Source organism: Xyrauchen texanus, chromosome 46, assembly GCF_025860055.1.
Source record: "Xyrauchen texanus isolate HMW12.3.18 chromosome 46, RBS_HiC_50CHRs, whole genome shotgun sequence".
NCBI lineage: Eukaryota > Metazoa > Chordata > Actinopteri > Cypriniformes > Catostomidae > Xyrauchen > Xyrauchen texanus.
Window position 1 is genome coordinate 16,741,089 of NC_068321.1, and position 25,397 is coordinate 16,766,485.

At 38.9% G+C, this 25,397-nt stretch overlaps 2 protein-coding genes across 4 annotated transcripts in view; both read right to left on the reverse strand.

Annotated features, from left to right (window-relative positions):
• Nucleotides 1–6: 6 nt before the first annotated feature.
• On the reverse strand, nucleotides 7–11,509 carry ada2a (adenosine deaminase 2a). Of its 2 annotated transcripts, XM_052119706.1 has the most exons (10): nucleotides 11,265–11,509; nucleotides 7,165–7,495; nucleotides 5,729–5,948; nucleotides 5,417–5,627; nucleotides 5,187–5,314; nucleotides 4,659–4,749; nucleotides 4,462–4,570; nucleotides 4,139–4,296; nucleotides 1,631–1,833; nucleotides 7–673 (listed from the first exon to the last, which is right to left on the reverse strand). In XM_052119706.1, exons 2-10 carry the CDS (start codon nucleotides 7,463–7,465, stop codon nucleotides 565–567), a joined length of 1,530 nt encoding a protein of 509 aa, XP_051975666.1. In that variant the 5' UTR covers nucleotides 7,466–7,495; nucleotides 11,265–11,509; the 3' UTR covers nucleotides 7–564. The 2 variants fall into 2 exon arrangements, with proteins under 2 accessions (XP_051975666.1, XP_051975667.1); XM_052119707.1 differs by lacking the exons at nucleotides 7–673; nucleotides 1,631–1,833 and adding an exon at nucleotides 1,859–2,027.
• A 5,665-nt stretch (nucleotides 11,510–17,174) lies between these two features.
• Nucleotides 17,175–25,397, reverse strand: part of LOC127638136 (chromatin remodeling regulator CECR2) — a 48,519-nt gene continuing 40,296 nt past the window's right edge. For both annotated transcript variants that reach the window (XM_052119508.1, XM_052119509.1), the window contains exons 10-18: nucleotides 24,898–25,027; nucleotides 24,653–24,690; nucleotides 24,456–24,547; nucleotides 24,249–24,375; nucleotides 23,476–23,834; nucleotides 23,218–23,343; nucleotides 22,274–23,000; nucleotides 20,300–22,133; nucleotides 17,175–20,091 (exon numbers count right to left, since the gene is read on the reverse strand). In XM_052119508.1, the coding sequence (XP_051975468.1) occupies nucleotides 20,034–20,091; nucleotides 20,300–22,133; nucleotides 22,274–23,000; nucleotides 23,218–23,343; nucleotides 23,476–23,834; nucleotides 24,249–24,375; nucleotides 24,456–24,547; nucleotides 24,653–24,690; nucleotides 24,898–25,027 (3,491 nt within the window). In that variant the 3' untranslated portion in view covers nucleotides 17,175–20,033. The remainder of the gene's footprint in view (nucleotides 20,092–20,299; nucleotides 22,134–22,273; nucleotides 23,001–23,217; nucleotides 23,344–23,475; nucleotides 23,835–24,248; nucleotides 24,376–24,455; nucleotides 24,548–24,652; nucleotides 24,691–24,897; nucleotides 25,028–25,397) is intronic.

Below are 25,397 nucleotides of genomic sequence, written 5' to 3' on the forward strand. Positions count from 1 at the left end.
ATCATTTTACAGTCAACATCTTGCCTTTCATTGAATAAAAGGTGGACTTCACTTCTATGTAATTAAAATAGGTCACAGTAAATATGGTTATTATTACTATATCGAGTTATGTGACACCATCATTTTTTTATTTTGTATTAAAACATTCATGTTGAAAACAAGAATTCCAAATTAAAAAAACAATTGAACTTGGGTAAATTAAGTCATCCTGCCATGACCAATAAAGTAAAAATATTAGTTGAAAATCAGGTGTCTTGAAATAGAAAATAAGAAGTGATCTACTCTGTATAAACCTTTATGTACTTTGCTGTCAAAAAATCTGATTGCAATTATTAAAGCACATACAAAAGAGATGTTGTGAATGGAACAAAAATTCTCTACACGTTCTCCACCAGATGGCAGCACAGACCAGGTCAAAATATTACAGTCAGTTCCTCACAATCAGTAATGCAGCATAAATTACAGTACTTACCCCCCCTGTATATTCACCAATGTCAAACAAGAGACAGGAGAACAATATCCTGTAAACAACGCACATAGTCCAGTGTTTAAAATTGTCCTTGTTTAGTAGTCTGTAGTAGTCCACAATAAACTCTCCAAGACAAACTTGTCCCATTTTACCAGCAAAGTCTCAATAGCCATTTTCTTTGTTTGACTTGGCAAGGAGCTGTACCTGGAAATAAAGAGTGAGAGGACAAAAAAAGTTACAAATATACTGCAACAGAATGTTTTATATTATACTAATGACTTTCTTAAAGGGATAGTTCAATCAAAAATGAAAATTCTCTCATCATTTACTAACCCTTATGCCATCCCAGATGTATATGACTTTCTTTCTTCTGCAGAAAATAAATTAAGATTTTACAAGAATATCTCAACTCTGTAGGTCCTCACAATGCAAGTGAATGGTGGACAGAACTTTGAAGGTCGAAAAAGCACAAAGGCAGCATAAAAGTAATCCATATGACTCCAGTGGTTTAATCCATGTCTTCTGAAGCAATATGAAGTGTGGGTGAGAAACAGGTCAATATTTAGGTCCGTTTGTTACTATAAATTCTCCTCCCAGTCCACTAGGTGGTGATGTCCACAAAGAATGTGAATTACCAAAAACAAAAGAATGTGAAAGTGAGATTAATTGTAAAAAAGATTTAAATATTGCTCTGTTTCTCACCCACACCAATCATATTGCTCAGAAGATTTTAATTGGAGTTGTATGAATGACTTCTTTTTGGACGTACAAAGTTCTGGCCACCATTCACTTGTATTGTATGGAACAAAAAGCTGAGATCTTAAAAATCTTCATTTGTGTTCAGCAGAAGAAAGTCATTCACACCTGGGATGGCATGAGGGTTAATAAATGAAGGGAGAATATAATTTTTTGGGTGAACTATTCCTTTAAACATAAATACAGAAAATCTTTCTGATAAATTAAGATGTTTCTAGATTAAAATTAAGTCCCTCATACAGTACAACACTGTGTAGGAAACATATATAAGGTACCTCACAATCTGTAGTAAAAATGTATAATTATACAGATTACATTAAAAGAAGTTTATCTTTTAACATAGTAATATCTCTATACCTTAAATGTAAGTTTACTAGCCTAAAATGCAGTTGGTATTCACATTACCTGAGAGAATTTATGACCAGCTCTTTCAGTGTGCCAAGATTAAAGCTCATCCCTCCAAAGCCCATGAATGCTTCATAGAAATCGTGAGACAGACCAGTGGCCCCAAAGAGAGCTGGATCATCAGAACTGATCACCAGAGGATGACCCTCAGCCATCAGCACTGCAGCAGGGTGATTCCGGAAATCTGAAACCAGTTTTAACACCTGACAAGGCAACAAAGCAGCACTTTTTAAAGTAAAGTCTTGTTAAAACATTTTTGACACTCAGTAGTTTTTTTTCTTTCTCCCCAACTTGGAATGCCCAATTCCCAATGCGCTTTAAGTCCTCGTGGTGGCATAGTGACGAATCTCAGCTGCTTCCGTGTCTGAGACGTCAATCCGCGCATCTTATCGCGTGGCTTGTTGAGCGCATTACCGCAGAGAGAGAGACACACACACACACACACACACACACACACACACACACACACACACACACACACACACACACACACACCGTCATATAATTAGAATATCATCAAAAAAGTTGATTTCAGTAATTCCATTCAAAAAGTGAAACTTGGATATTATATTCATTCATTACACACAGACTGATATATTTCAAATGTTTATTTCATTTAATTGTGATGATTAAAACTGACAACTAATGAAAATCCCAAATTCAGTATCTCCGAAAATTAGAATATTACTTAAGACCATCCATCCATCCATCCATCTTCAACCGCTTATCCGAAGTCGGGTCGCGGGGGCAGCTGCTCCAGCAGGGGGCCCCAAACTTCCCTATCCCGAGCCACATTAACCAGCTCTGACTGGGCGACCCCGAGGCGTTCCCAGGCCAGTGTGGAGATGTAGTCTCTCCACCTAGTCCTGGGTCTTCCCCGAGGCCTCCTCCCAGCTGGACGTGCCTGAAACACCTCCCTAGGGAGGCGGCCAGGGGGCATCCTTACCAGATGCCCAAACCACCTCAACTGACTCCTTTCAACGCATTTGCGTTGCGTTGATTACTTAAGACCAATACAAAAAAAGGATTTTTAGAAATGTTGGCCAACTGAAAAGTATGAACATGAAAAGTATGCGCATGTACAGCACTCAATACTTAGTTGGGGCTCCTTTTGCCTGAATTACTGCAGCAATGCGGCGTGGCATGGAGTCGATCAGTCTGTGGCACTGCTCTGGTGTTATGAGAGCCCAGGTTGCTCTGATAGTGGCCTTCAGCTCTTCTGCATTGTTGGGTCTGGCGTATCACATCTTCCTCTTCACAATACCCCATAGATTTTCTATAGGGTAAGGTCAGGCGAGTTTGCTGGCCAATTAAGAACAGGGATACCATGGTCCTTAAACCAGGTACTGGTAGCTTTGGCACTGTGTGCAGGTGCCAAGTCCTGTTGGAAAATGAAATCTGCATCTCCATAAAGTTGGTCAGCAGCAGGAAGCATGAAGTGCTCTAAAACTTCCTGGTAGACGGCTGCATTGACCTTGGACCTCAGAAAACACAGTGGACCAACACCAGCAGATGACATTGCACCCCAAACCATCACTGACTGTGGAAACTTTACACTGGACTTCAAGCAACGTGGATTCTGTGCCTCTCCTCTCTTCCTCCAGACTCTGGGACCTTGATTTCCAAAGGAAATGCAAAATTTACTTTCATCAGAGAACATAACTTTGGAGCACTCCAGTCCTTTTTGTCTTTAGCCCAGGCGAGATGCTTCTGACGCTGTGTCTTGTTCAAGAGTGGCTAGACACAAGGAATGCGACAGCTGAAACCCATGTCTTGCATACGTCTGTGCGTGGTGGTTCTTGAAGCACTGGCTCCAGCTGCAGTCCACTCTTTGTGAATCTCCCCCATATATTTGAATGGGTTTTGTTTCACAATCCTCTCCAGGGTGCGGTTATCCCTATTGCTTGTACACTTTTTCCACCACATCTTTTCCTTCCCTTCGCCTCTCTATTAATGTGCTTGGACACAGAGCTCTCTGAACAGCCAGCCTCTTTAGCAATGACCTTTTGTATCTTGCCCTCCTTGTGCAAGCTGTCAATGGCCGTCTTTTGGACAGCTGTCAAGTCAGCAGTCTTCCCCATGATTGTGTAGCCTACAGAACTAGACTGAGAGACCATTTAAAGGCCTTTGCAGGTGTTTTGAGTTAATTAGCTGATTAGAGTGTGGCACCCGGTGTCTTCAATATTGAACCTTTTCACAATATTCTAATTTTCTGAGATACTGATTTTGGGGTTTTTCATTAGTTGTCAGTTATAATCATCAAAATTAAAAGGAATGCACCTTGAAATACATCAGTCTGTGTGGAATTAATGTATAAAATATCCAAGTTTCACTTTTTGAATGGAATTACTGAAATAAATCAACTTTTTGATGATATTCTAATTATATGACCAGCACCTGTATGTATATGTATTTATATAGCTTGTGATTTTCCTCATTTGCGAGTCACCTTGGATAAAAGGGTCTACTAAATGACAAAATGTAAATACACAGTGAGTGATCATGTACCTGATTGGAGATGGGGCAAACTTCAATTGGTACATCCATCTTTCTAGATATCTCTTTAACTATAGGGTGACGTGCCAAAGCGAAGCCATGCCCAATGCGTGTGGTGTTGAATAGAAGAGCATCCATCATGTTCTGATCAACATCAGTTCCCTGTGAATCTGTGTGGGAAAGAGAATGGAGTTACTGTATGTCATAGTGGCAACTGTAAAAAGCCTCATATTTAAATAATTTATGCTTTGAAGTACTTGACACTAAAAGATATTTGAGACTCATTTGGGTTCAACTACACCGTGCCACATTAAAGAGGTTAGATGTGTAGAAACCTGTCTCTCCTGCATGGAAAAAGTAGGACAGGTTTACACCCCGCTCTTTTGGTAGACTCAAAGCGTCCCGGAAGTACCACAAAGGCCTTCCAATGTCTTCTTGTCCTACCTGAGGTTATAGAAGCACATGTGTTTTATTTCATTCATGTATCATTTATTTCAACAAAGAGCTTATAAACCAACAAGCGTATACCCACAAAGTCAAAGCCTGCCATGATATCTGGAAAGTTCCTCTGTAATTCCATGGCCTCCTCTACTGCCTTCATAGCCGCAGTTGCATTTATGCCCCTGGAACATCCAAGTGTGACAAGTCATAACTTCTATTAAAGGAATATTCCAGGTTTTTTACAAGTTAAGCTTAAAAAAAAAAACAGCATTTGTGGCATAATGTTGATTAACACAAATATTCATTTCGACGTGTCCCTACTTAGAACAAATCTGGGTTACAGTGATGCAATATAAGTGCTTCAATGAAGTTACGATCTTCACAGTTCTGCATTTAAACCCTACAAAAATTGGCCACATTAATTTCCATTGTAAGCGCATTTCACTGTAACCTCCATTTTAGCTTCTCTTTTATGAAAAAGAGGTACGAGTCGAAATTCATTTTTGTGGTAATCAACATTATGCTACAAATGCGTAATGAGCTCAGCTTGTACCTGGAATATTCCTTTAATTAATTTGTCCTTAAATTGAAATAATCAAAATATTTCAGAGTATCTGACCTGTGCACAGTAAATATCACACGAGCACCTAAGAAGTCTGGATAATGTGTCGTAAATCTTTTCACAACCTCTTGGCAGGCTCGCATATTCCAGTCCTTATCATTTTGTCTGCCATCAAGTTCATATGTCTGCAAATACAAATAAACACAACACATTAACATTTATTCACAGTATTTAAAATGACTTAAAAAGAGGTTTGAATAGTAATTAAAGGCCACATTCATGCATACCGATGGCAGCAGTGCCCTGATTTCCACATACATAATGTTGTCCTCATAAAACTGTCTGAGACCTTCATACAGGTAGTCTTTGAATACAGGCGCATGCGTGACCAGTCCATAGGCCACCAAAAACGCCTGTTCAAATCTCTTCCACACAACATTTTGACTAGGATACGCTCTGTCTGGGTCCTTGGTGAAGAGTGTGAGATTTTGAATGAAACTGTAGAAGCGAATGGATGGATGAATGGATAGACTGATAAGGAACACTCATTTTCAGATAGACATCATAACATCAATATCCAAGAATCACTTTTAATTCACCTGTTGTCCAAATTAGTGCTGTTTTTGATCTTCTCCCTAAGGGATCTGAGCAGGGTCCATGAGGAGCAGTGTGGACGAGACACAGGCTGTCCAGAAGAGAAAGTAAACCGCATCGAATGGTCATCCGTGAAGCACACGTAGCAGTTTTCTCTGTAGGTCACGTTTTTTACCAGCCATTCCACCCCCACCATAGCAAAGTCATGAACATGCAGGACCGCACCTGGTCACATAACAAACCACTTATCACAAAACTGCTCATCAAAGTAAAGCCTAGTTTGAGTTAAACTGTTCATACAGTCTGTTTCTAGGTCTAAATGAGCGACAACATCAAATGATGATTAGTTGGCTGCAAAGCATTTCTAATCTGTGGCATTTAACAAACAAACACAAAAATAAGTTCAGCTCAATCAACAGTATGTGGCATAGTGTTGATTTCTACAAAAAATTATTTCAACTTCGACTCTCATTATGTATAAAATTTTTTAAAAAAAATCACAAATCGTGGTTACAGTGAGTCACTTACAGTGCAAATGAATGGGGTCAGTCTATAATGTTATTTTGTTTAACATTGTTATTTATTCATGTTAACATGATTTTAGAGTGATATAATCACTTACTAACCTTATCTGTGTAAAGTTACACACAATTTTACCCAACTTATATTTTACCCAACATAATGCTGGTAAACCCTAGTGTAAAACCTAAGTTAAACAGAGATTTTATCACAATAAAATCATCTTAACATGTATATTGTTTACATATTGTGGCTATACTTTTGAAACAGTGTGTATTTTAATGTTTATGGACTGGCTCCATTCACTTCTATTGTACATGTCTTTCAGTCTGCGATTTTTGCTTCTTTTTTTTATTTTTATATAAAAACTTTGAAGCTCCAAAAAGCATATAAAAGCAGAATAAAAGTAATCCATAAGCCTCTAGTAGTTAAATCCATGTGTTCTGAAGCAATATAATAGGTGTGGGTGAGAAAACGTTCAATATTTAAAGTCCTTTTTTACTATAAATTCTCCTCCCTGCCCAGTAGGGTTATATGCACGAAAATGCGAATAAACAAAAACAAAAGAAGAAATCTAAGGAGAGAAGAGATCTGTTTCTCACCCACACCTATCATAAAGACATGGATGTAACTACTGGAGACATATGGATTACTTTTATGTTGCCTTTTTGATTTTTAGACCTTCAAAGTTCTGGCCACCATTCACTTGAATTGTATTGCCCTACAGAGCTGAGATATTCTTCTTGAAATCTTTGTTTGTGTTGAGCAAAAGAAAGAAAATCTGGGATAGCATGAGGGTGAGTAAATTATGAGAGAATTTTCAATTTTGATTTAACTATCCTTTTAATATGAATTGAACCAAGAAAATTGCTTTGAAGTCAAATCACAAACTACAAACTTGAGTATAATCAGGCTACTGTACCTTTAGGCATCTTATGAATCAAACTAAAGACAGGGCTTTTCTCAATCAGGGGCTTCGCCTTGAAGAAATGCATGGACGGGGGGAACTGTCCTGATTCCATTTCATGCTGCTTTAGTTTTTGAAGCTTTGCATCGAGGAGTTTCTCTCTCTCGTTGAGTTCTATGGCTCCTCCTGTCCGTCTAGATGCCTCCTGCCTCATTAGAGCCTCACGCATCCTGGGATCTGGTCCACAGTTACATGATGTACACCACAGAAGCAGCAGCCATATCCACATCAGGCCTCTTACTGTCAGCTGGTGCATGGCTTTGATGTTTAACCACTGATCTCTGTGCTAATGGTGAAAATTGATTAAGTAGAGTTTTAAGAGTGAATAGGTGTATTTAGTGTAATATCAGCCAGCAAAACATAAAAAAATGACTTGGTGCACATTTTTTTAATGTTTTATGGCTAACATGACACTGATCCACACCCATAGGTGTCAGTATAAAGTCCAAAGATCAGAGGTCTGCTACCCAACCTGAGCCTGATGGGACCGACAATCCTTGGGGGGTTTGGGGCCAGGATTGGGTCAGTTTTTCAAGACGGATATAGGCATCCCCTTACCTAACCCTTTCCCTAAAGGCCTGGGTATACTTCATTTATGAGCGTTCTGGATCGGATCGAACTCGGCTGAGTATACTTTTCTGACCATGAACAAATAGGAACACCTTCGACGCATGCACACTACAACTGTTTTGTGACACTTTCAGTACAGTCAATGGCCAGCACAAGCGCAGATGATGCACACAGTCACGAGTCAAGAAAATCTAGGCGGCGCACGGTCAAGCCGCGGTTGTGCAAATGACGCAATTTGAGATCACACACATTGTGCGTGGAGGGATCCGCAATGCAGACACCCAAAGTATACTTTGGCCTTAACCGTGAGTGGAAGGAACGCCCCGTTTTGGAGTTGGCTTAAACTCCTTTGGAGTAACCATGCCCATTCTGGAGAAACTCTGCCCACTTTTGGAGATTTCACCCCCATTTGGAGGTCTCTGGCTTGCAGCGATCCTTTTTTTTTTTTTTTAAGTATAACTTTGGGTTCAGGTTTGTAATTAATGGAAAAAACTATGTTGTCAATCAGATTTGGAACAACATGATGGTTGAGCAAATGATGAGAGTATTTTAATTTTTGGGTGAACTGTACCTTTAAAAGTGCCCAAAAAGAAAGAAAAAGAATTACTTGGCAAGTAGTCAGGTTGTCATGTTAATTTTTTCTTTAAATGGAAAACGCGGTTAGCCCACTACTTCTTTTTTTTATTGTCACCAGTTTCAGTCTTTAACCACAGTAAATTTTCCCTTTCACAGGTGGAATATCAGCTGTCATTTACTGAAACTATATTTCTACAAGCAGAGTCTAAACTGTCAAATAAACTTAGCAAAAAAGAAACGTCCTCTCACTTTCAACTGCTTTTATTTTCAGCAAACTTAAGGTCTAAATATTTGTATGAACATAAAAGACAACAACTAAGACATAAACTGAACAAGTTTCACAGACATGTGACTAACAGAAATTGAAACAAAAGTAACAGTCAGTATCTGATGTGGCCACCAGCTGCAATAAGTACTTCAGTGCATCTCCTCCAGAGTACAGGCCTCAGTGTAACGCTCATTCCTTTGACTATAAACGCGAGTCTGACCATCACCCCGATGAGACGAAACTTTGACTCGTCAGTGAAGAGCACTCTTTGCCAGTCCTGTCTGGTCCAGCAAAGGTGGGTTTGTGCCCACAGACCTGCCTTACAACAGGCCTACAAGCCCTCAGTCCAGCATCTCTCAGCCTATTGTGGACAGTCTGAGCACTGATGGAGGGATTGTGCATTCCTGGTGTAAATTGGGCAGTTGTTGTTGCCATCCTGTACCTGTCCTGCAGGTGTGATATATTCGGATGTACCGATCCAGTGCAGGTGTTGTTACACGTGGTCTGCCACTGCAAGGATGATCAGCTGTCCTTTATGTCTCCCTGTAGTGCTGTTTTAAGGTGGGTGCACACTGTACGATTTATAATAGTCCTTTATGATTGTTGCTTGTCAGACTGTACGATATGAACGCATTGATATCACCATGGCACACTGTGTGACATTATGTCAGACTGCATGATATACATCGTAGCTGACTGTGGACCCAATCGTCCCGATCAGTGAACGTGACTCACGTTACGAGAGTGTTGCGGGATAGAAGCGAAACGGCAGAATTTGCCCACCACGGAGGAGCATATTTTTTCTCTCTGAAAGTCAGGACATCAACATTTCCATTGCTGTAAAATCACTCCATCACGAGCATAGGCTCACATTTACAAGAAAGATGGATTTTGTCAAATAGGTCTATAAAAAGACTCATCACAAATACAAAATTTACAGATGTTGAGAATGAACGTGAGTGCGGAATGAAGCCTACAGTAATTATGAGCTACCACAAGCAAATATTCATTGTGGAAATAAAGACTTGTGGCACGAAAAATGACAAACTTCTCTGTTCACATTGGAGAAAACACAAAAGGTGGGTTATAGTACGTCTTTCTCCTCTTTTAGATTAGTAAACTATCGGCCACGCAAAATTTCAAAAAATTCATAAAGGCTGATAATATATCATGCTTGCAAATTCCCAATGGATGATGCACAAACAAGATGTAGATTTCTATAATTGTATCCAACTGTATTTGCTGATTTGGATTAAAACGTCCCATAAATACTTCCCAGTATAAATTGTATTTGTGATGTGAATGTGTGTCTTGTGTAAGTGATGTGAATCTTAACTAAATACATTTACAGATGTTTAAAGTAAATTTATTAAAAGTAAAATAGTAATTATAATAACGTTGTAAAGAAAATGCATGATAAATGTAAAGAAAAAGAGAAAATGCCCTAATTTATTTTAGTTTTGAAAGCTATTTAATTCAGAGTATAATGCTTTCATATTGCTGACATGTTACAACTTTTAATTTATTATTAAACATTTTTCTAAAATTTAAATAAGAAAAAACATTGAAAGTGCTTGAGTAGAATGATTATTGGGCACAAATGTTGCTATGGTGGGGCAAACGCAGAGCAGGTTTCTTTCCATGTAGGGTGCTAGAGAGGAGCGGAATATCTCATCAGGTCATAATAGCAGTCACACTATACGGCTACGATGCTAAATTTCTGACACTGCCAGTACTTCGTCTAAGGCAAAAGATCATCGCAAAGGCTATTAATCGGCCATCTGTGAACATGTCACACTGAACGTTGTAAGATTGCCGATTTTGCGAGAGAAATCCTTTAGTATTCCCGAAATTTGTCTCAGACGGCAGAATCATGGCCAAAATCGTACAGTGTGCACCCGCCTTTAGGCGTCTTACAGTATGGACTGAGGCGATTTATTGCCCTGGCCACATCTGCAGTCCTCATGCCTTCATGCAGCATGCCTAAGGCACGTTCACGCAGATGAGCAGGGACCCCAAGACATCTTTCTTTTTGGTGTTTTTCAGAGTCAGTAGAAAGGTCTCTTTAGTTTTTATAACTATGACCTTAATTGCCTACCGACTGTAAGCTGTTAGTGTCTTAATGACCGTTCCACAGTTCATTAATTGTTTATGGTTCATTGAACAAGCATGGAAAACGTTGTTTAAACCATTTACAATAAAGATCTGCTTTTTACAGAATTATCTTTAAAACACAATGTCCTGAACAAGGGACGTTTCGTATTTTGCTGAGTTTATGATATGAAGGACATCTATATCTAGAGTTTAATCCTCCAACGAACAATGTGAACATCTGTTACAGACCTAATTAAATGAATACAACCCACATGACAATCAGCAGTCTGTCGAGCTGTCCTACCAATCATCAGTAGTAATAATGACGTTGTCTAACCAGTGTCACATGCTTAATCTGTACATAAACCTCATAAATATCCTGCTAATTTAATCGTTTATCAATTTGATAATACAAATAAAACGATTGGGACCAAAAACAGATTTTAAACTGGATGAGTAACGCTTGGCTCGGAAAGTAAATCCTTAAAAAAATCTAAGTAAAAAATGATAATCTGTAAACAGAGCGAAATAACAAGGAAGATCTTACCTGCTGCTCGAGTATACTGTATTTCCTACAACGAAACGCGTGTTATGTATTTTGCGGAGCAACATCGACTTCTCTACAGACACTGTAGCCATATAGCCGACTTTCAAAACAGAGTTACGTCAGACTATTTCTCGACGCTCATTGGCTCTGCTGTATGTCTGTGCGCGTGGCCAAAAGCAATAATATCTGTCTGCAGAGCCACAGTTTTACCCCAGCAGTTTCACACCAGCAGTTTTACCGCAACAGTTTTACCCCGCGCATGCGCAGTTTCACCACAACTGTTTTACCCCGCGCATGCGCAGTTTCACCACAACAGTTGTACCTGCGCATGCGCTGTCATATTGTTCAGTATTAAAACGATCTAATGGTTATTGTTACCAATTATTTTTGCTTATTAGTTATTTTTTGGTTACTCCCAGGCATTCAGGGTCCTTTACTGAAATAAAACAATGCTTGTGTCAGGAACACTTTAATCTTTTACGTTTTTCCTCCAAAACGAACAGCCTGGCCTATATGTACACACTTAATTGTTCAATGCCTGGTATAACACACAAACTTCTGATTAGACATTCAAAGGCGAACTATTAGTCTAAGTCAATGTATGTCTAATTATTCTTAAGTTAATTAAATCTGCCTGATGAAACAAATGACTTGAACACAAATTATTTACAATAATTTCAAATATTTTATTAATTTTGGAGACATTACCAAGAATACAATTTAATAATTCAATTTAATTACCAGACAGACATACTGATACAGACAGACACACCGATTCAGACAGACAGACATATTGATACACAGATAGACATACAGACACACTGATACAGACAGACAGACATACTGAAACAGACAGACAGATACAGAAGACAGATACAGACAGACATACTGATACAGACAGACATACTGAAACAGACAGACATACTGAAACAGACAGACAGACAGACAGATACAGACATACTGAAACAGACAGACACCAAGTCTGTCACCAATAGGGAAAAAAAATTTAAATATCAGGGTTGTAAAATGATGACACTAACATTTTTGTTGTCCCTAACCTCTGACATGAAAAGGAGCATGTCCTCCCTGTTTTTAAATGTAAAATAGAATGGGGCTCTTATTTCATCATCCTCATCCAAAGTTGTGTCACAATGTGTATGCAGTCGAGCAAGGGCTTTCAGTGCATCTTCCTCCTCCATGCAGTCAATGCGTGGTGGCAAGTACTTGCTCTTCATCAGCTGGTGATTTTCCTTCAACCATTCAACACCTTTCCTGATGCTGCTCATCATATTGGCATTCTTTATGAAAAATATTTGAAAATTAACAGCAATCAACAATTTTATAGTTTCAAATAAATAAAACTTGAAGTCTAAATATATACATTGCAGAACTCTACAAAATACCTCAAGATTGTGTGGTGGCGTGACCCCCTCCAGCGCTCCTACGCCATACTCAATTTCTCCTGGTCCATTCATCGGCTGTAGAAGAGCACAATGTGATGTAATGTATTTCAATTGTCCATAAGACTACAAAATTATAATTTAATAAAATTTATAATTTCATGCATACTCAATGCAGAACCAAACAAAGAGTTGATATACTTCTAATTTACACATGAGAGAATTCAGGTATTTGTATCAATCCACTTTACAAAAACAAACAAAAATAACAAAGGTCAATGTCCCTGCCCTAATACAGGGTGTCCACCAGTTAAGACTTTTAAGCCCTTTTAATACTGCATCATAAAACTACAACATTACATTTAGCAAGAACATACATTTAAAGTAGTACATGCCTGTAATGATCAGACTAGCTCTAGACCATTTGGCTTGGGGCACATGTGTTCACAGGGGTCTTTTAGGGTCTTTCAAGGATCAACCCTGGATCAATGGGACTTACTTGGTGTGTGTTTTTAGAACCCAGCTGATCTCTGTGTCCCCTGAAAGTCTAAGTATAGAATATTGTCGACTGAAAATCGGATAAAAAAATAAATAAAAATACTTTGACAACAAAAGCTTACTTCACTGTCAGTGAGGCAAGATCCAACCGCCATGGCCTCCTCAGCCCAGTGTGCAAGCCACCTTCCATGTCTGACAAAATACAAAAAGACAACAATGAGAACAAAGTTGTGCAGAATACATCAGGTGGTTGTCTAGTCATCAATAGTCTGTGCTTCCAAATGGAACACAGTATGGTTGTGAATTCAATCCCTGGGGCTGTCACCATTCTGTCCCTGAGCAAGGCACTTAGCAAAGCACTTGGACAGTCCTGAGCAAGGACTGTCCCTAAAGTTAGTTTACTAAAAGTCACTCTGGATAATAGTGTCTGCTAAATGACAAATAATAATAATTTGGTTAAAAAAAAAAGCATAATCAGAAACCCTACCCTCCAAGAGCAAAATTCTCCATGAGGAGAAGGCACCACCACCGCCTGATGACTGGAATGTCATGCTGAGAAAAAAGCAATACTTCAATGAATACTATGAATAAGATTAACAATAATAATATTAATATAATGTAGAAATAAGACTTAAAGCAGTGAAATCAACGGGTTCATTTAATACAATGTGTAGGGTGCACTGAAACATTAATTTTGCAATATGTAATTTTTTATATAACAGAATGGATACAGACTGATAAAAGTCTGGTAACTTACCATAATCATGAAGACCCCACAGGATGTCATATCAAGTTGATGGGGATATGCTGAAATGGCAAATTGCATTTTGAAAAACAAAGAAATCAAACAGGACGTTAAAGTGTTACTGAAAATACGACAACAAAATACCCTTACCTTGTTTTTCATCATGATCCAACGGCCTGGTGCTATTGTCATAGCAAGTTTGCTGCAACATGAATATATGTTTTAAAAAAATAATTATTTGTCCTACAGCACTGCTGAACTGATTGCAGTGAAGACAATGAATTTAATAACTTATTACTGAGACCAACTGAACACATGCAAAGAACACTGAACAGCAAGTGAAAAGTATGCAGTACTGTGCAAGTTTTGGGCACTTTAGTTGTTCCACAAACATTTTGTTTTAGACAGTTTAATATATTTTTTCATTAGTGCCTAAAACTTTTATGTACTTACCATACTGTAGAAAACACCAACCAATAAGCCAAACAAGCAAAACAAGAACTTTTAAACAGTGGAACGGGAATGTTGAACGGCTGAACTCAAGCCAAATTTATAATGGGTATGTAAAACCTGAACAACGCCACATGTGAGCCATCGCCATAGCCATGGAGATTTTTTGAGCAAATAAAGTGCATCACTCTCTCTTTTGGCTTCAAGACCTGAGAAATACATAGTCTACAGACGTGTAATATTCCATTTCATGTCATTTTCTTAGCCTCCAAAATAAAATGTTTCCCTGATTATTTGTTTAATAATTCCACGGTAAGTTAGTTGTACAGTGCAGTCCACATAGTATTGCAATATTCATGTAATATTACAAATCAAAATAAACCTACACACAACACCCAGTGTCCTGTTTTCCACACGGGAAGGAGAATCATGTCCTTCGATGCTACATCAACCTATTGAGATAATATTGAAGAGAAAATACAGAAAGTAGATAACAGTTTTTATTAATGGGCACAAAATGCAATTGTGTTTAAGCATCAAAATGAAATGGCAAGAAAGTGCTCACTTACTGGGAGAGACAGATTAGGATCTGCTTTTAAAGGGGGCATCCAGCTTGCTATTACATATGCATCAATGGCATGTACATCCTTTCCCTGACAATGAATCAATTCAATAATTGTTAGACCTGACACAGTAGTTAACATGCAAAATGCCTTGAGAGAGAGTAATCATTCATATCGATATACCTGATGTATTCCAATATCGCAATTGGCAATCTGTATAATTGTATCAATTAAGGTTTTTGAGAATGTATGTGAAGCATTTCTTATGTGGCAGTAAACGTACTGTTTTACATACAAACATAGAACTTACTGTTGCCTCAACTTCATGTTGATCTAGACCCAATGATAAGTTGGCTAACGTAAAGTTAGCTTTTAGCTCACCCTCATGTTGAACTGCTCGGTTAAAATGTAATTGAAGATGACGCTTGAGGTGACTTTCTCCTGACGGTTTATAATAATGTATTGAGCAGAACGGACAGTGATATTGGTCACAGCAAGACGAACATTTAGAATAATTAGGTAAATTATTTCCTTCCAGTGCCGTAATATGCATTTTGAGCGGGTAAAACTGATGTAGTGAAACTGCGCATGCGCGGGGTAAAACTGCTGGTGTGAAACTGCTGGGGTGAAACTGTGGCTCTGCGGCTCTGCAGTCAGACCCTTCTCGCCAAAAGCGCGGAGGTGTTAGGTCCTCTAAATCTAGCTTGAATATAACCGAATTTCAGTCTTGTTTTTTAGTGTTTAAAAGTCAGTAAAGCTATAGGTGATTATTCACTTTTAATCTTACACTCACGTCCTCAGTGGCGTTAAACATTGACTGAAATGTTTGAGTGTTTGCTAACGCCAGTTTTGTATCAAAACTAAAGATCCCCGATCACAAATGAACCGCTCATCTGAGTCGGTTCTTTAAAATGAATTGGTCACACGTAATAGGAAAGCAGTCTGAATCGGTTCGCGATTCAATCTGGATGTCTCAGAAAGCTGCGCGCTGTTTGTGCGCACTCTCACTTGTAAATAAGCTCACGGAGTATTTATAACACGGAAGATGGCACAGGTCGAAGTGAATGTACAATCAGTGGAAACGAAACATGCGAATGTGTCCAATCGTTTGCCACTGATAAAGGTCTTTATAAAGTTCAAAACGTTTGCAGCTGGTAAACCACTTCTGCAGGTAAATACATTTTCCAACCAAAAGAGTATCAAAACACATACGCCTACACAAAAACACTTGGAAAAAGTACCATGGTATTACCAAGTTTTTTTTGGACATGTGCCATTACCTGGACGCACTATGTTAATACAATGGTAGGATATATGTATATGGTAATCATATAGCGAATTACCATGGTATTTCTTTTTAATTACCTTAAAGCACCATGTAAATGCAATAGAATTTAATTTGGTAATCATATATGGAAGTAACATGTATTCTTTGAAGCTCCATGCAAATACAGAATGGCACATAAATAGGGAAATTATATATCAAAGTATCATGGTAATATCATCCGGTACATCATTGTTACTGCCCAGATGTGCTCCCACTCTCACACAAAATTTGGCATCTGATTTATCCTGTAATTTTGTCTAGCTGCATATTTCTGTATTGTATAGATGAATGGTATACTGTATGTACGCAGTATTTTTATACAGGGATGTGCAAATGAAATGGTTTAAATAGGTTTGTAGAGGTAGTAGTCTATATCTGAAAATTAACTGTAAAAACAGTGATTTTAAATGTTGAAGACATGGGTTTGTATAAGTAGCATGTCTAAATATTAATTTACATTTAGTTTTTGTGTTGATCTCCTTGCGCATATCGGTACGTATTGCACCATACTGCATACTCGTATACTGTACCAAGGCTTTGATAAACATGATGTGAATTAGTCTTTTAGATGCTTTTGTCTATGACGGTATGCTCAATGCATCTGTGGTTGAAATAAATATGAAGTAGCTTAAATGTAGCAAGCTACTTTTGGCGTGTAGCTTGTAGTGTAACTTGCTACTTTCTCTGAAGTGTAGCTTTTAGCTTTGCTTAACAAATTTTTCTGTTGAGTTGTTTGTAGCTTAGCTTGCTAAAAAAAATTGAGTAGCTTGCCCAACACTGCTTACGGAGTAGATAATTAAATCTACTATAGGGTAGTTACAATGTAATCTGGCTTTGTACAAAGTAATTTGTCCAGGGTGTTGTCTAAATAATACAAAAAAGAGAGCAAGATCTAAAGAAACGTAATTTATTCTAAGAAATGTACAGCATAGAAAATACTTCAGCCTATTTCCAAAATAATTTGTCTTTCAGGTAAGAATTTACAAGAAACTTCACATAAAAATGAAAGTTACAAGTGTCTTTTTCAATGCCATCCTTGCTACAGAGGTAAAGAGAACAGTTTGAACAAAGAGAGAGAACACATTTATATGAAAAAGACAAAATGTACAAAACATATGAGCAAATAAATATGATTTGCATTTAACCAACTAGTTATTTAACTAGTGCAGACAGAATAGATGAGAGCAGAGTTTTTTGAAGAGTGGATTTAAAAAGACAGATTCTTAACCCACCAATAAGTAAATAAAAAGAGAGAAAATAAGAATAGAAAATAAAAACACATTTGTACACAGCAAAACCCACACAATCTTGCAGTCCGTTACAACTAAATGACCCCTTTACATTTGAACAGCTAAATAGGACAATCCTGACAAGACTTTCTTTTATTGCTAAAAATGATATACATTTATTGGTGAGCAAAGACAGGTTTACACAAAACAAGTGGACAGCATTCATGTCAAACATGTGTAACAACGTGTACATGAAAAACTATTTACTGTTAAAATATCGCCAGACACTATCACAGGTTTCTGGGACAATGCATCACAAATAATCAGACAAATCCTTTATATAAGGTGTACAATCTATTTTCCACTGACATCAGTGTGGATCCTATGTAACTCCAAAATGAGGACAACAAAGTGAACATTAATGGTCACATATTTCAAACTAGGACACTGCCTTCATTTCAATTAAGGTGGTGACACACACAAACATTCAAAATGTGGAATGCAGATGTTTTATGTTCAAACTTGGCACTGATAAACTAATAATGACCGTTTGGTTTTACAAGGACATATTAAGGCTTATAAAGTGTTATAGTAAAAAGTAAAGAATACAAACACATTAGCAAGTGACAAAATGATCTTGATGTGTATAAAAGGGGACTGGAGAATGTGCCGAATTTTGGCATTATGAGGTAGATATTCTTGCTGCCATATTATTAATTTTGTTGTGATGACCCAAGTAAGAGTGAAACCAGACTGACTAAGATGACACAAAAAAAATTTAAAAAAAGAAGTACATATTCAAATAAAGAATTTTTAGTGCAGGACAACAGTAGAAGGAGCTATGAAAATGAACTAAATGCACCAATTGTTTGAGTCAGCCCTCCCCATAAAAAAATGCATTTAAAACAAATAATCAGATGAATGTAAAGAACAGTGTGACAAATTCTATTAAACACAATAACAGCTTGCCTTTTTCCTGTTACTTGACTTTGTACTGAAAAACCACATTAACTGTCTTAAGAATTGCGGTTAATTAATCACAGATCCAGTGACATTTCATTCATATTTTTCTCTTGACAATACCCGTATTAAAACCACTACACCCTGAGAACATATTCAGTACACTGAATTAAAAAAGGAAGCATTCATGTAAAATATGAGCACATCGACATTTTCTTATTTGATTAAAAGAGTTACAGTGTTACTTTTCCAAGATAACTTATTAGGGTAATTTGTACTCCCATTCGATGCACTATTACCGTAGTATTGCAACTCCAGTTGGTTGTTGTTGGTGACAATCAAAATTTCCATTCCAGTGTGTGAAAACAAAACATTTTAAGATGGCGAATGATAGGCATCAGATGACAAGAAATCAGCCTTCAAGGAAACCATGGTAAGGAATCCAAAAAACAAAAAAAACAAAAACTGACCAGTAGCCTGTATAGAGGTTAAAAAAACCTTAGTATCAAAAACCTGATTCATTTTCATTCTGTGCATATATAAACTAGTAGGACACAACAATAAGAGACAATCAGACACATACATTAAAGATAGAGACAACTTAAGTAAAATTTGTAGAATTTAGTCTCATACAAAGAAGCACAAGTTTAATTTTAATCCAAGGCCACTAATTCCAGTATGAAAGACTATTCCTAGTGCATAACAAATACAGAAGCCAGGTTCTCTGCCAGTCTATGTAAGTAAAAGACAATCTTCAGGTTGAAGCGGCATTAAAAGGATGTATAACAACTGAACTTAAGTGGATGTTGTGTTTTAGTTGAAGTGAACACCTCATAAAAACACTCCAGGTGTGGTGTTTCCCAGTGGAGTAGAAAATCCATCTTTCATTCATTGTGTTGCTTTATTACTATATCTAAAATCATTCACAGAACATTCAACAAGTAAATAAAGGCAACTGAGCCTAGTTTGTTAATGGAGCTTGGAAACGGCTCAAAAAGTCTCAGCACCTTTTTTTTATTTCTTTTTTTTTACTTCACCTGAGGTTAACTTTGAGAAGAAACACAAACTGGTAAATTACACCTCACTTTTCTTATTGGCAACATCCAGTTTCTTTACTCTTATTTTAACTGCTCATGTGAAGGAGCTTCAGATATGTTATTCCTACAGGAAATTAGGTCAAAAAGACATTACCTAAAGACAAGCTGCAGACCAGTAGTTATGAGTATAAACCATATTTAAGCACAAGAGAGGACTGAAGACTAACAGCTTTTTCTTGGTCAATTGATCACAACATCTAGCACTGTGAGATGTTCCTTTACCTCCTTATTGAAAATTAGTTCCTAATCCAAGATGGTTCATCAATGTTCCAAAAGTTTATTTTATTTTGAAGTTGGGGGCTTTGAGTACACTATATCAGGAGATTGTCTGAGGAATGGGGACTCCTATTGATGTTACAATTTGCCATTTTCAGTCAATTATTTCTTCACCAATCTTCCTCAGCTCTGTTTTTGTGTTCTCCATTACCTTGCATATTTCAGGATGTAACAGTGTTGTAGAAGGTACTCATTTTCACAAGCTGCCACTGCAGTTTTACCTTTCATACTCCTTGTTTATTGCCTGGGCCATTGGGAGACACTGTACCCAATATCTGCTGCCTATCAGACAAGAACAAATGTTACTACAGGTAAGAAATATTGATGTGAAGTCATATGTTAATAAATCTAAATGGACCAAGTTAACCTATTAAATTATCAATAATTTTTGTATATTTATATTTGACTTACATTTTGATTAGATATCATTCAACTCTATCGCTCAGCTCTAACTAATCATAAGGAATGAGAGGTAAATTATATTTCTTACCCAGTGCGAAGTAAGTGTTCTGCAACCACTGTTCTTTGTGGAATGACCATTCCCTGGAAGTGCCCGGCAACATCTGGATGCCTGTACATAGCCATGCGACTTTGGCCTGGGGAGAAAGGCAGGTGCTGGGTCCTCTGTAAGGCTTCCATCAAATGTGGATGTGGATGCTGTTGGGCAAATTGTCCACTGGGAAATTGGTGGCTGGAATATGAACCACCTGCCATCATTTGGGGTTGGGGCGCACCACCTTGCTGCATGCTGGAATGCATGGAATGCATGGAACGAGGGCCATATGGGAAATTGGGGCGTGGCTGAGATGAAGTACGATGTCGGGCTGCAGCATTGTGGCTGTCCAGGTCCAAGATCTCTTTTGGGCTGCCGGAGCGTTCAGAAGGCTCATCAGTTCTTGCCTGCTTGGCAGGGCTGCAACCCTCTCTGCTTTCCAAAGTGCTGCCATGAGACCCATCAGGTAAAGGACTCGGTGACATTAAGCCCCCACCAGATCCATCCGAGCCCTGTGGAGACATGGTGGTGTCCTTCTGCTGGCCATTAAAAGTACCAACTAATGGTGATGAGTAAGAATGGGGCATCATTGGGGGTTGAGGTTGGTATGGAGGTCTAGGCCACTCCTCAGCTTGAAATCCATGTCTGCGGGGCTGATAGAACTGCTGGTAATGAGGATACATGCTCGGGTGGCCCTGAGGATGTTGTGTGGCCATGCGATACTGGTATGTAACTCCTTGCTGGTGATAAGCAGGATAGTGTGCAGGATTATGACTGGGGCTATTTGTCTGTGATTGAGGTCCATGATTTGGGTAAGGCTGGTGGTTTGAGGGGTGTAATGGTCTACCTACCTGTGGGCCGAAGTGTTGATGTGTTGGCTGATTTACATTGTATTGAGCCATGGTATTGCTCTCTGGACCCTGATAGATTGTTGGACCAGCCTGATTGTGTAGCGGTGCTGGTCCCTGCCTTCCCAGCAGGTTTTGTGTCTCCTGACTGAAGGGCTGTTGTTTGTAAAGTCCATTGGCACAATCAGTCCTTAGTTTAGCATTGCTGTTATCTTGGGAATCCGTGCTCCCACCTGACACTATCCTGCTGGTAGGCTCACAAGGCCTTTGGTCTCCCTGATCAGCTGGAGAGGGCTGAGCAAGTGGATGGGACACAGGGTGGCTGGGAGGTAGAGAGCTGAAGGTTGCAGGCTGATGAACACCATGCTGCCCTCCCTGAAGTGGAATCTGTGGCATTCCATGGAGAGATCCTGGCTGTGGGCCTCTGACAGATCCATTGTGTGGTACTTGCTGTAAGCCATTTTGGGGGTATTGATGAAATACATTTTGTGCCATTTCTTGAGAAATATTTTGAAGCATTTGTGGAGAAACATTCTGAGATTGCTGTTGAGAGCCATTTGCAGTAAACTGTTGTGAAACATTTTGATGGATTTGTTGAGATGGATGATGGGGGATTTGCTGAGGACCAATTGGGGAGATTTTTGAAGAATCCTTGACAGATCTTTTCGTCTGGGGTACTAGTTGGGCAGCATTTTGAGAATTGGTTTGGTCACTGTTGTGTGGAGTTTCTAGATTTGGTCGTTCATGTTTGTCTTCATTCAGATCAGAACATTCTGTGCTTAGAGTAGACACTGATGCTGGAGATTTACCTAGTGAAGTTTGGCTCTGTGGTGATCTATGCCAGTCAGGCACAGGGAGGTTCTGCAGACAGTTATAAGGCTGCTCAGATTTTTCTGTTTGATTGGGACAAGTGTCGCTGTCTGCATTAGTCAGATTAGAGGTCTCTCCAGGCAACTGTTTATCACCAGATTTTGGACTTGAACCTGTCAGGATATAAAATGTTAAAAATAAAGTGTTAAAATACGCTTATACACTCATGCAGGAGACATCCATCAAACCTTCATTTTCTCAGAGACTGCAATTAGTGAAATGGCAAAAATATGGCAAGGAGTACCACTCCTACCTTTGGGCGATATGGGTGTGTGCTGGTTGTCTGCTATACCATCTCTAGAGAGACTGAAGAGCTGGTTTTCAGGAGAAGGTTGTTCAGTTGTACTTTTACTTTGTAGAGTGGGCTGGAAGATGCTAACATGTTGGGACGATGAGGCAGAAAGCTGCTGGAGGGCAATCATTTCTGGACTATCAAGCATAGATGCCAAAAGTGGGCTTGAGTCCTGAGGGGCCCCTGGTGGTCTTTGACCAATGGAACTTTGGGAGTTGACAGCGGGCATTCTGTATTGACCATTTGCCATTACATAACCACCACTGTGTGGAGGACGGATCATGCTGTGATTGTATGGATGCTGGCTAGTCATACTCTGTTCTTGTATTATTGGTCCACCAGGAGTCTGCTGTCCTTGATAGTTCATGGGTGGCCACATCCTGGGCACGTTCATGCCATGAAGGCCATAAGGAGAGTAGGAACTATGCATTGGAACACCTGGCCTGGGGTACCTGTTCCCCACAGGCTGCATGGGCTGTCCTTCCAAATGTTGGTTTGAAGGGTACATGTTGCCCTCAGGTGGAGGGGCACAGAGGCCTCCCGGCTGATGGGCCACTGGCCTTGGGCCCAAGGAAGGGCCATGAGTGGGTCCAGGATAGGAACGTTTCTGATGTGGATGTTCAAGTGGTCGGACATCAGGTCCTGCTGGGTATCTGGGGCCAAGATGTGAACCATTCTCATGGAAATTCTGATAAAACAAAAAAAAAAATATATATATATATATATATATATATATATATATATATATATATATATATATATATATATATATATATATATATATATATATATATATATATATATATATATATATATATATAAACATTATAAATAACCTTCAAGGTGAATTAATTGAGAGCATTTTTTTTTTAAACTAATACTGCTGGATGAAAAAAAAAACATACCTGCATGTTGTAGTGAGGTATATGCCCTGGTGGCCTGGACATGAGGGGTCCCTGCCCAGGATATGGATACTGGGGGTCAATCATCATACGTTGGGCATATATTCCTGGTCCTGGAGGCCGTTGAAACTATGGGCAAAAAGAGCAGATCTCTTTTAGAGAACTGGCAATAGTAAGTGCACAGGGAGAAGACTACCCATGATAGTTATCAAAACTATTTGTTTCTGCTGTAAACAAAAAACAATGAGAGTGTAGTCTAACCTGTTGAGCAGGATGTAAAATACCAGGCTGTTGCTGTCCTGGGTGGATGTTATGGAAATGTGAGGGACCATTGCTGTAGTTGGGGGGAGGGTGTTGTGAAGCGAATTTGGGTTTGTCCTGTTGCTGATTGTTTCCTTTGCCACTGTTGGTAGATTTGCGTTTTTGAACCTGCTCTGTGGCTCTGATCAAGCTCTCAGGCCCGGACTGTCTGTGACTTTTGTTCTTTTTCTTCTCCTTTCGTTCACGATCCTCACTGCTTACATGAAACTCTTCATCTGTGTCACCATCCTCAGAGGGGAAGTGCTTCAGTAAGGCTCGGCTAAAGCAGCGTTCTAAGGACTCAGCCATTATTGTGTATTCTGAGGAGACCAACAGGTATGTCACATAAATAAACAAACACACACACACACCACTCCATGCAGAGCAACCACACCGACCAGGTCAGAGAACCACAGCTGACCTCTGACCCCGCCACCCCCAGGGGAGTGCATTCTGATGGATAGATGGATGGCTCCAGAGAGGGGAGCTGCGGGCTGGAATGTCTCTGTGGCCCTGCAGGACCTGGCGCACTGGAGGACAGCTCAATCACTCTATTAATCAATGTCAGAGCCTCTCCATACTTCCATTACTAACATGTCTTGCTTTGCTCATCACACACAAACTTTTCAACACAACTAAACGTTCCTTCATTTTTGTGAATAGATTATTATTTAAAAGATTTGAATCCAACATAAGCCAAAAATAAATAATAAATAGATTGACATCATATTTACCACTCTCTTCTCCATTATATTCCACACAGTTCTCAAACATTAGCTTTACATCAGCCACAAACTCCTCCTTGGCAATATACTCTCCTTCATTCAGTTTTCTCTCAATGGTGGACAGGTCCATTGGAGTCTAACGAAAAATTTTACACATATTGTTAAAATTACTTTAATAAGGCCAACATATTTCTTTAAAAAAGCTTTTATGCCAACCTGTATGATTTCATTATAGTTGGGGGCATAAGACTCATCAACTGGCTCCATGAATGGCCAGGCATCTTTGTGGGCTTTGAGGGCCTCCAACACTGAAGACAAAATAATTTTACAGTTTAATTCAGTGAAACTGCTACAGCTGTTTAATGAGGAAACTGTGGTTTGGACAATGTCGCTTGTGTTGTGGTCAAACTTACCTTTGTAGAGAGCAGTGTAATCATCATCTATGTCATATCTACAATAGCGAAAGAGAAATGAGTACATAAAGAAATAAAAGCAAACAGTATATTCATAGTTAAGAGTAATTGACAAGTAAAATTACTCGTTTAAATGTTAGTCCTTTATTTCCTATTAATTATTAACAATTAAAGGTGATGTCATTTTTTAAGCAAGACAGAAAGTGTATCTTATACTGAGACTGAAGAATAGAGCAAGTCCTTACAACTCCTTAATACGGCGTGCTCTTCGAATGGGTGAATGGGTTTCCAGATTCAGCAGCTCAGGTGGAAGCTCTTTCCCTTGGGAGAGCAACCAGGCCTTCTCCTCTCGCTGCTTCCTCCTACGTGCACGTTCTGAACACAAACACAACGTTCAAAACAAAACACATTGTACACTTTGCACTTCTTGTTACCTGCCCATTTCTGCCTATGTGAAAAGTTGGCAAACAAAAATTAGTAATGCGAACAATTCATCACTCAGCTTTAGATGGCAAATTTGATCAAAGGGTACAGGCAAGATAAAGAGGAGAAGGGTTTTATGTGCTGACATTAAAGGTCCTGACTGGCACACCCTGCTGGGAGGATTAAAGTGAATGGAAGAAACCACTGGAGAGAACTGCATGTCTGTTCTTCATCCATAATACATTAATGTGGATAGGCGCATCAGCAGCAGCACAATCAAGAGTTAATTAACCCTTTGACAGAGGATATCAGAGTTGGGTAA